At 34.9% G+C, this 12,415-nt stretch overlaps 1 protein-coding gene across 1 annotated transcript; it reads left to right on the forward strand.

The window, feature by feature from the left end:
• LOC109721547 (plant-specific TFIIB-related protein PTF2) lies at positions 2,000–3,944 on the forward strand. Its single transcript, XM_020249208.1, has 2 exons — positions 2,000–2,372; positions 2,446–3,944. The coding sequence occupies exons 1-2, from the start codon at positions 2,000–2,002 to the stop codon at positions 3,606–3,608; spliced, it is 1,536 nt and encodes a 511-aa protein (XP_020104797.1). The 3' UTR covers positions 3,609–3,944.

Consider the following 12,415-nt stretch of genomic DNA (forward strand, 5'->3'; position numbering starts at 1 on the left):
AGGAAAAAAAAAAAAGTCGCGATGCGGTCTCGGCAGGGTCGGAGACAAGGAAGGTGCGGGGGTATGCGGGCGAGGCCGCTCTCTGGGAAGAGAAAGAAAAAAAGAATGAGAGAAAAAAAAAGAGGAGAGAGAAAAAGGTATAAGGGTATTTTGGTCAGTTTGCTGAAAAAGCGGATCGAATCTGCAAAAACGAAAAAGATGGCCCGGTTTTGCAAAATCCCAAAATAAGTGGATTTTTTATGCAAATTGGCCAAATTTTAAAGGTCTTCGTAAATCCTATAATCCTTGAATTAAAAATTGTAAAGATGATAATCTTCCTAAACTGTAAACTTTGTATTTCTCTAATTTTTTAGGTAAATTGCACCGGTAATCCTTGAACTTTAACTCAAGTTTCATTTTGCTCCCCACAAGTTTGATTTTGATGTTTAAGGCACTTTAGTTTCAGTAGGACTTTATTTTAGTTTCTAAACTTTGAACAATGTTTAATTATAATCTGTATTTTGTTGTTTGCCTCTAGTTCATCTTATGCCTATACACCATAAATTCTGTATATTGAGTCTTGAGTCCGGCTGGGGTACTATCGATAGCACTAAGGATTTGGTGTTATTGAGTTTTTCACTGTTAGATTTAACCTTTTGATTAATTTTATCCGTTAGATTATACTATTCAACCAGCCACTCACTCAACCTTAGAGGGCCCACATCATCTTTACCACACATTTCCCAATCCAAGGGCTAAAAAATTAATAGCACCAATAACTTTGTGCTATTGATAGTATTCCAGCCTAGTTCTTGAGTCTTTCTCCAACTAATATTTTTAATTTAAAGGTCTAACTTTTTTTTCTTTTTCTTTTTTTTGAGGAAAAGATAGCACGCTACTTGCTTCATTCATTAAAAAAGTGAACTAAGCTACATGAGTGAGGCATCACAGGCCTCGAGGGGGGTGAAAAAAAAAAAGAAGAAAAAACAAAGAGTTGAAACATGTGATAAATTAAAAATTAATAAATGCACAAAGTATAAATGTACATATGCATAAGGCGTTTGCTCAACAGAAGATATGCATAAGGACTAAAATTAAACTCTCTTTAGGGTCTCTAATGTCAAAATTAGAAGTTCAAGAACCAAGATGAAACATAGCTGAAAGTTTGGGGTACTGGCGGTACATTTTACGGTAATTACTCATAACTTTTCTACTGCAAATTGTTAATTGTTTGCCGATTTTTTGGGTACGGGGAAGCCACCAGATTCAATTCCAATGAACAAATGGTATTGGTATGTTTTGCTTTTGAGGAAATACACTAGATATTTCTAAACACTTGTTTTGTTATGATGCTTTTAAAAACACTAAATACTTGGTGCTTGTAAGTTTTTTATCGTTAAATTTATATTTTTGACTAACTCCGGCCCTTAAATTAGGCTATTCTATTGACTAGTTTTATATTTTTGACTAGTATCTTTAAAATTATAGAAACTCAATTCTATAAATACACTTATTATTTACTTAGTTCGGCTTAGGTTTTTTTTATATTTTGTTGGTTACTAGTATCTTACAATTGTTATCACAACGCTGCTAAATATTTTGCTCACATAATTAGACTAGAAGGTTTACAACATTTTTATTTAATGCTAGATATATATATATATATACTCCAAGATTAGATGTAATCATGTAAGATGTGTATTTTACTCATCTAAATAGCTCTCATTCTTTTACTAATCTCATTAGCACTGCTTTTTTAGTACTTTAAAAAGCCAAAGTATTTTGTAATCCCGTTATTGTGTAATTTGCAGGCAAGCGGTTGCGGTTCTCGACTATAAAATAATTCTCCGACTTTAACCCGTTCAGAGTTCCGACCCGACCCATTATCTCCCCTCCCATTAGTGCATATATAATAAACCGACTGAGCCTACATAGAAACAAGCCGAGTGGTGTGGTGGTGTAGCGGCGGGAGAGAGTAGAGAGCCGCGTCTTGAGGCGGCGGAAGCCGAGGGCGAGCGGGATGGAGCGGACGTGCTGGTCGTGCGGCGAGGGGCGGGTGATCAGCGACCCGGAGACGGGCGCGCGCGTCTGCAACGGCTGCGGGCGCGAGCACGAGGCCGCGGCGGACTTCGTCCAGCAGCCGGACTTCGGCCCCGACGGGCGGCCCGACGCCTCCGCCTCCTCCCTGGTCCACTCCGTCGGGGACTTCGGGTACCGCGAGCGCAAGCTCCACGGCGCCACCCTCCTCTTCTCCTCCGTCTGCTCCCGCCTCGGCCTCTCCCCCGCCCGCTCCGACGACGCCCTCCGCCTCGCCCTCTCCGCCACCTCCGGCTCCCTCGCCACCCCCTCCTCCGCCTTCCTCCCCGCCCTCGCCGCCGCCTCCGCCCGCATTCGTCGCCCGCCGCCACGCCTCCCCTCTCCCTCGCCGACGCGCGCCGCCGCCGCCCTCTGCCCCCCGCTCCCTCGCCGACCTCGCCGCCCGCCTCGCCCGCCGCCCTCTCCCTCCCCCCTCTCCCCCCTTCGACGCCGACCGCGCCCTCGACCGCGCCGTCCGCTCCTCCCCCGCCCTCGCCGCCCTCGCCCTCCCCCCCGGCAAGGCCGACGCCGTCGTCTCCCACGCCCGCTTCCTCCTCCGCTGCGCCGCCAAGTGGGCCCTCACCACCGGCCGCCACCCCCTCCCCCTCCTCGCCGCCGTCATCGCCCTCGCCGCCCAGATCAACGGCGTCCCCTCCGTCTCCGTCGACGACGTCGCCGGCGAAATCTCCGCGGGCGTCTCCACCAGCAGAGCCCGCCTCAAGGAGCTCGTCGCCGCCCTCGTCCGCGCCGCGCGCGCCCTGCTCCCCTGGGGCGACGACGTCACCCCCCGCAACCTCGCCCACAACGCGCCCCTGCTGCTCCGCTTGATGGAGATGCGGTCCAAGGCCAAGCCCCTGGGGCCCGAATTCTTCGACGAGTTCTCTTTCGACCCGTCCGAGCTCGCGATCGCCCACCCCGGCAACGCTGCCGACGACGACGAGGCCAAGTACTTCCTCCTCAACCCGGGCGAAGAGAATGAAAACTCTGACGTTAGCAAGTATGAGAGTCTCAAGCTGTCGGGAGAGCGCCTGTTGGATGCTCACAAGAATGCAGCAGAGAAGGCCGCAAACCTCGACAATGCCGGAGAGCTCGCAAAGGAGGCGGGGAAGAAGAGGAGGAGAAGCGGGGGCGTTGACGCAGAATTTTGGCTGGAATCTTGGGAGGGGGGATGGGACTCTGACAAGAAGTTAACCCTCGAGCAGATATTGGAGAGGGACGTCGGGTATGATGCCCCGCCCCCGTCTTTCGTTGCCGGGGAGGAGTCGCGGAGATTGAGGAGGACGAAGATTAAAGCTGCAAAACGCCGAATTAATGAGACCATGAAGGGCCAATCTTCTTGCGATGATTTGGTTGTCGAGAAGGATGATGCTCCGGCGGAGCGGACGGTTGGTAGGAAGCGGAGGAGGAAGAGTGGAGGCGGTAAAAATGGCACTGATTGGGAGGATTGCACTATAGAGCTCTTACTTCTGCATGGTGTGGCAGAGGAGGAAATAGAGCAAGGGCATTATAATAGATTGCTTGACTTGCATGTTTTCAGTCCGGCAAGTGCTTGAAGATGAAGAGGGCCAAGAAGTTTTGCTATATCAGTATTATATGTCGGTTCTGCCGTTCCTACTGATATGATTTTTGGTGATTTCTGGCCTCGGCAATAGGGTATATCGGTATAGAGCATTGATTGCCTATATAGTTCTCTTTTTTTCTTTTTTTTTTTGTTTAACACATGATTAATGATTATGATTACAGGAACAAAAGGAGTAAAGATTTGTCATATTTTAAATTCTCTTGCTGCTGCCGAGGCCTTTTTGAGTTACTGGCCTTGTGACTACAATTTTTGTTCCTCCTTTTGGCTCTTCTAATAGAATTGAGCTTTTATTTTGTTCTATTATGAACTATTGTTGCATGAAGTTCTTGTTTTGGCATATATAAATCACTAGGATCAAGTTGTCTTGAATTGAAAATGTAGATAGAATAGAATAATGCAAACATTTCAGCGATTGAGCTGTGATAATCATCACACAAGCCTTCTTCTCTATGATTTTTTTTTTTTTTTTTTAAACTCTGACAGAAAACGAAAAAAAAATTTTACTCTAAAAACAGATTGTGGACTCCCAGTGAAACAATCTAAGGTGGAGCTTTTATTCTCACAACTTGTATATATTATCCCTGCTTCTAGTTATGGAACTTTCACCAATAATTGTCATAGAAATTATGATATGGCAACTTCGCCTCTTTCACTATGTATCATTTTTTTACATTTTATTGTGAATTTTACTTGGAAATGAAAGGGTGAAGAAAATTCAATCTAACAGATAAGTTATGTTCTGTTTTAACCCTCTCTTTCCTGCTATTGTAAATAAATCTCCTCGATTATCTCTTCTGGTTAGTATGGGCTGTGCTATAATTCGTATTCCTTTTTTTCTTAATTTGGTCAATCTTCTACTTCTTGCTTTTGCTTTCTACAAGCCGCTTGGATTTCCTTCTAGTGGATTGTTCTTTTTATGGATATTATAGTTGAATTTTAGCATACATAGACTGTCATAGTAGTCTGAAAAGCCACTGTTTGGAAAGTTGACAGCAACTCTTGATTTGTTAGTAATAACAGCTCTATAAAGAACATGCATTGATTCTGTAAGTTCTATATTAAGGCTCTCTTGTTTAGGTAACTCTGTTTTGATGGTGTGGTTCATTTCTTAAGCTCTTTGATGAACCGTGTATCTCAAGTATGTTTGTTGGCTGGGTTGTTTGAGTACTCTTGTAATTTCAATATTATAATTTAACTCGCATCCAGTATTGCTAAGTCTTTTTCTTGGTTTTTACTTACTGTTCAAATGCTGCTCTTGCAACTCTTAAATTTTGTCCTCTTAATTCCCACGTAGATGCTTTACTGTATGATTTATGTTATCCTTGGTTTGTAATGATGTCTCTTCTTCAATTTGTTGGGCGAGAATATTACCGATAGTATTGGTATATCAAGCCATTTTCAATGGTAAGCATCCTTGACAATCCACACTGTTAAAGATGATCATAGTAGTTTTGCTTGTGTTATAGTGGGTGCTTTTGACTTCCGCTTCTTGATTCAGTTATGTTGTACATAAGGATGTTTACATTGCGGTGAGCAATTCATTTTTCTGAACTATTTAATTTTAAATTCAATCTCTTAAATCATTTTGTGTACTGTCCACATATTGATGTTGTTTTCTATATGAGTTCCAGTTAGGGCTGTAAACTCTGACACTTGCTTTAGGTTGTGCTTTTCGCAAATTTGGTAGATCTAGCTTCGTAAATTTTGAATTTGAAAAAATTTCTACTGTAAATTTTGATTTTAAGCCCCTTGTATCATATGAACTTATCATAAACTGTTCATATAATTGTTGTCCTCCCTTGACTATTTAAAAACCAAAACAGGGTATGCTATTTCCAAGTTGGACCCAAATACCCAATGGTTTGTCAAGAGAGGAGGAAACAGAAAGGTAACTTTTGGTTATTTCCTATCTGTATCCTTTTTCTCGATGTTAAACAATTTATTTGTCTATGTAATTTTTCTCCTGTTGTCAACATATTAGTGAAGCTTCTAAGTTGGTGCTGTAATCTTAACGGGAAAAGAAGCCTATTTGGCTTCTATTAGACAGTTCGAAGAATTATTAACAACTTTCCTGTTATTATCCAACATCATCTTTTCACAGATGGATTAGAATCTTCAAATTTTAGCCTTTTGCTTTTGAGACTCAGAAGCTAATTTTTGTTTTCTACCATGACAACAACTCTATACCTTTTGTTTGCCAAATATCTAGTTGCTCTTTCTTGGAGTAGATCAGCTCTTCCACTAAGAAGGCAAATCAAACCGCTCCTCTGAGTGCATGTAAATAATTAACATTTTAGAATTAAATTCTCGTAGCTTTTATCTTCTCCTTTGGTAATCATGAGACCAGAATATGTATCTTGTATTAGCTTATTTGGGACTTCAACATGATCTTCATTTATATATTTCTTTTGTTTTTTATGTTTTTATATATTCTAACATTCTAGTATACCTCAAAAATTCATATCGTGTATGTTATATGGACTCATGCATCACATTTGTAGACTACTCTACACTCCTCCTCAGGCACTACAATATGCATTAGTTCTGTCACCTGGATCTTATTGCTGTCTTTTGGAAGAACATTGAAAAACATCGGAGTTAAATGTTGGGATGTTAGTCTGTCTATATGCTAATCTTTGGAAACTAATACTTTTTCTTTAGTGACCTTTTGTTTGGATGTAATTGTAGATGCAGTATAATTAGAGATGCATGTAGCTGAAAATACAGTAATTACAATTACAGAAGTTGCTACAACTATAAATAATATATTTGATTTTATGCGGTTTAGAAGTTCATTTATGAAGTTTTGTCACTTTATATATGAGGTGGTGAAGTTTTATCCTATGTAGAAAAATACGTATATTTTCTGTTTAAAAAAATATTAAAAAGATAAGCTTATCTTTAGTTCAAAATTATTCTCTTCAACTACTATAGTGGGAACTGCGATCGATTCGAGAGTAGTTGCAATTGTTGCAGTTTAGACTCCTCGTACAGCTTCAATTGCAGCAATTAAATTCAAGTGTATCAAACCAAATATTGGATTTGAATCTCTATGTAGTTATAATTGTTGCGCAGTTACAAGTATATATGTATTCAAACGGATCCTTAAAGAGTAAATCAAGGTCTCATTACTGTGTTGTTTTAAGCTTGTGTAGTGCCATCCTTAATAGTTGTCTTTTGCTTTTTTGAACCTTGTTTTTATGGTGAAATATTGTAGGCTAAATCTCTCCAATTGTACTAAATTAACATATTATTCTGTAATTTCTAATTGAGAGAATTGCACGTTTTCTTGATCAGTAACTTAACTGCTGCATGTATTAAACAAGCTGAAACTTTTCATCTTGATGGATCTGGTACGGGTAAGTTTTTCCAGAGTTCTGGTTTAAATGTTTTGTAGAATCAATGATAATGCGTAGAGCTTATCTTAGCCTTGCTATCTTAAATCTTAAATTATGTGAAAGGGGAAAGGAAATAGAAACATGCAAGGAAAGTTTTGTAGTCCTGACACTGAATATTTGGTGAAGGAAAAATAATGCAGGGAAAGTTGAATTAATAGTCCTCATGTTGTGTTGTATTTTAGTCGTCAAATTTTAATTTGTCGCACCCTAATCCCTATGACTTCTGTTTTAAGCTCAACCATTTCCTTTCTTAAGATACTAGAGAAGCATAAGGGGTTAAATGGCATGAAGATAATGTTGCTTAGCAGGGCATTTTCTGCACTTTGGCCTACCATTCAATTCAAGATCAGATGCATAGACCTTAATTTCAACAGTTAAGGTGATATTTAGTAAAAATAATTCAACTAGTTAAGATTTATTTATTTATTTGTTTATTTTTTACACCATTACATAAGAAGATCATACTTGTTATTAAAAGATATTAATTTTCAAACTGTGTGATAATTGCAGATAGTGAAAATTTAATTACAAAATATTTCAAAAATCCTTATTTTATGACTTGGATTTTCGATATTGATTTGTATCATTAAATGTGAGATCACACTAACAGCTGTAAATGTTTACTCTACGGTTATTTATACCGACTTATGATGTTTGTCTTGCACTGATTTTATCCAGTATGATAAAAAAAATTGTGTCAATTTGTCGACCAATTTTTGATCATCCGAATTTTTGGTTCGATTTAAAATCAATGCAAATCAAGTTAGAATAACGATTAGCTAATTTTAGCATCTAAGTATAGTTTGGCATAACTACATTGATTTGGGTTCGTGAGACCCACGTAAACTTTTTTCAACTAATAAAAGTGATTGCTTCTACCCTATTTATAATCTTTTATGTACATCGAATAATTTTTTTAAAAAGTATTATTATACAATTAAAATATAATTCAATAAATATAGTTTAAATCATATAGAAAGTCTAGATATGAAAAATTTATAGTGATGTTTAAGAATTGTTGTGTATAAAATATATATACTTATATACATGATTTTTTTTTCTTCTTATTTTCTCATATCATCCCTCTCAACTATGAGAAATTATTTAGTGCACTTCATGCACCAAACAATTGAATTGATAGGTATTGTAAAATCAAATATAATTCAATCAATATAATCTAAACTACAGGGGCAATTTTACGACTATTCCTCTCAAATATGTAAATATGGTAAATACTCTTGTAAAGTTAAAAATACCATGCATATCCCTTCAAATGCAGATAATTATTACGATTACTCTTTTTCTCAAGGACCGTTATTTTACCAAGTTTAGTTAAATAAGGGTTAAATTATAAAATTACTAACTCACCCCTAAAGTTGGAGTGTTATTTTGGAAGCAAATGATTATGGGGCAATTTCAGGAGTACCCTTCTAAACTTTAAAAATAAAATTTCTTGCACTAATTATTTGTGGGTAAAAATGTGGAAACCCTTCACCTATAGATCATTTTGAAATAGATCCCTTTAACATTAATTTTTCAACACTTTAGAGCCCTTGAACTTTTTTTAAAAAAATTTGCGCTTTACTTAGTTAAAAGTTTTTAATTGAGATCCTTCACACATGAATGTGATAAAATTTTTAATTTAGTTTGGAAAAACACTCAATTGCTAAAATCATAATGAGATTTAGTTATTATACTTAATAGACTATATATCTTTAATTGCAAGATTTTAAAGAGAATGTTAAATTATTATATGATTCAAATGTTAAGAATTAAGAATTGATCATATAAAATCTTAAATTATTACACTTAGTAAAATTAGTGCCAGGGTTAAAAATGGTATTTGTAGAATAATGGATGACTTTTTGAGGAATGTTAAAGGGTATCTCGGGAATATTTTTTGTTTTTAGAGAGGCATTAATAATATTTTCAAGTTTAGAGGGACACTCATGAAATTAGCGTCTCTCAAACTCGTAATGATGAAATTATTTCTAAACCATATGACAAGTTTTCGTATAAAATATTAAAATAACATAATGATTGGCATAATACATGGATAGAATAATAATGAAAGACATAATCATTCTTTGTAGCATTATGAATATTATGAATATGCATGTAAATGGATATTGGCATACATTTTATTATGCATGTTAATCAACATTGACATATAGTTAATCAAGTGAAAGTAGAACATCATATACATGATAGTTAAATTTGTTGTAGAGGCATGACCATGTTTAATCTTGTTTAAATACTTGCTTTTTATATAATTGCTTAATTATTTCCCTTATAGCATGCCTATGTTAGCCTAGTGGAGTATTTCGCTGAGGTCGGCGACTTGCCCACTGGGAACTATTTTTAATAATTTTCACACCCTCTGTTTGTTGTTTGTTTCAGAGCCAACCGCATCGGGAGTGGCTAGGGATTGTGGCAAGGGTTAGCGACTAGCTAGAGCCCTACGGAGTTCTTTTAGAGGGACCCGATATCATCTTTCTTTTTGCGCTTTATAGAAAGATGTATTATGTATTTTGGTTTAGAAATTATGTTAGACTTTTGGATTTAGCTGTATACATTTTGTATCTTTTTGTGGATCTCTTGTGATAGAACATTAGTGATTTTATAGCACTCGCTCTTATAGCCTTACTAGGTCTTTACTATGTTCATTTCTTGCTTTAGTAGACGCCTTGTGTGTATTGTAGTTGTTTAGTGTACACGGCGGGTCTCTGCACGCGCCGGCGGGCTTCCGCTAGGCCCGGGGCGTGACAGTAATACTTCACGAAATCGTCGGTGTTAGTAGGGAATGCCCTAAATGAGGATACAAAAAGCGTCCGAATTCTATGTAATAAATTTTTTCTCCTATAATTTTTTTTATCTCTGTCGTTGTTTTTCATTGAATTTTAATTTTATTTCAAAAAATTTTAAAGTATTTTTTATATTATTAAATTTAATCAAATATGATTATATCCGTCACATCGCGCGGGTTCCTACACTAGTTTAATATATTTAACAAAATTATGAATTCATCTTAGACATAAATTTTGTATCACTAATTTTAAAAAATTGAATGTGGGCAAATATTTAAATTCAACATATTTAATATGTTTAAAAAAATTTAAGAATTTTTCTAATTTAGATCTTAATTCTTTATCACTATTTAAAAATTTAATGTGGATAATTGATTAGAAATACAGAGTATAATTCAAATTTATTCTTAGAATAGAATTGTATGGACAAAATTAATTCAAATTTTAATAGTAAAAATTGATCTTTTAAATAATAAAATCATATATTGTAATTTAAAATATAAGTTGAAAATAAAATAAATTCGAAGTTTAGAATCTAAAAAGTATACAGAAACCTCCAAGAAATCTTAATAGTATAGTGTAATTTAAACTTACCAATAAATAAATTAGACCGTAAAATTTAAATTTTAAGCTTATAATAAATCTTCACCATAGATTTTTACTAGAGTAAACAAAATTAGAAATGTAGATAAATTAAATAAATTTATATTGAACAGATCTAGGCTATTTGTATATTTTATCAATTTGATCGGTCTAATTAATTTGATTTATTAAATTAATTTTGACTCTTACCTTTAAAATTTTTCAGCTTTTAGTTGATTTTTTAAATTTTAGTTCCTTACCTTTTTGTTCACAATTAGCTTCTTAACTTTTATTATTCATTTTAATTAAATTAGCATCAATGATTTAAAACTAGATTGAACCGATTGATTCAACTGATTTGACTGATCAGGCCTTAACCTATTCTATTAAGGATATGATTTTAATCTATTGAAATGAATAAGATTAAGAATAATTTGGAACTGTTAAAGGTAATAAACATTTTAAATAGAATGACATTGTAGCTGTTAGAGCTAATAAATATTTTAAACATAATTTTAATTATAAAATTAAAAAAATAGGATTAAGGAAAAAAATGGTTAGGAATTTGAATTCGAATCCGACTAACAATCGCAAAACCTATTTTCTAACACGACGAATTTCAAAAATCCATATCCAAACCTGAATATGACTAATTTTTCAAAACCCAAAACCAACCCGAAGACCGGGACCTGAAATAATTATTTCGCTTTACCATATTTCAAAATATTTTATATTAAATTTAAAATTTTAAAATGTAAATTTGAATATAATATTAAACTTTAAATTCAGATTCAGAATTTAAAAATATGAGAGGAAAGATAGAGAGAAAAAAGAAAACAAAGAGAGAAGAGGAAAGATACAGAGAGAAAAAGAAAACAAAGAGAGAATAAAAATTTTTGATAATATAGTAGAGGTAAAATGATTAAATTATTCATATATTAAAAGACAAAAATATTTTTTTTTTAGGTACCTGGTAACCAGTACCTCTCCCAAAGTGACCTACTATTGCAGGTTACAATTTAAAAAAAAATTAAATCTGAGCCGTTGAATAGGAATGAATTAATGGTAACGAAAAAAAAAAAAAATAAAAGCATTACTCTATAATAAAATGATTTGAGCTCCAATGTCTTTAAATAGAAGTATTTGAGCTTGTGATATTTTAATCGTTGAATCGTCTCAAAAACTGTACAATATTATTAACGGTACATTCTATTATATCTCTTTTATTTATACTTTATAAATTTTAATACGATCTGACGACTTAAAAACTGACAAGTGAACTTAAATAAAATTGTTGCTGGACAAAAACTCAACGACATGCAGTGCAGGTGCCCGGCACTTGCAAAGCGGGAGTCCATTCGAACATGTGACGAGTGGTGGCGTTTCCTTAACTCTTCTCTCATAAAGAAAGTAACAAAAGGACTTTTTTTTATTTTAACCTTTTAAAAAATTATAATTGATCAAATAATTTTGTTAAATATTTATTTGTTCAAATAATTCTATTTTATTGTATTCATTATCAACGGGGTATGGTCAATTATTTATCATGTTTAATAAAATTTAGATTTCTTTTTTATTATATTATAGGCAATAAATAATTCACTGTCTTTCTCTTAAAGTATAAAATGGTGAATGATTTATTATTTCTTTCTATTTGCATATATAATCTTAACAACTACATAATTATATGAACAAATCACGTGTAATACTAGCATGCTATTCATATAATTTTATTCATAAATAAAAATTTAATAATTCTCATATAATTTTAACAATTTCAAAAAATACTCACAACTCATAAAAAAAATAATAATATGAAAACGGTGAACTGTTCACCGTTTTTTTGAAGGTGGTGAATAGAAATAAAAATTTAAAAGTATTATTTTGTAAATTAAAAATTTTAATAAAATTACTGAAAAAAAAGGTTTTTTTTGTTTTTTGGTGTCATTTTCGTGATTTTATATGTTTCGTCTCCTCGCGCACTCGCATTT

Source organism: Ananas comosus, linkage group 15, assembly GCF_001540865.1.
Source record: "Ananas comosus cultivar F153 linkage group 15, ASM154086v1, whole genome shotgun sequence".
Classification (NCBI taxonomy): domain Eukaryota; kingdom Viridiplantae; phylum Streptophyta; class Magnoliopsida; order Poales; family Bromeliaceae; genus Ananas; species Ananas comosus.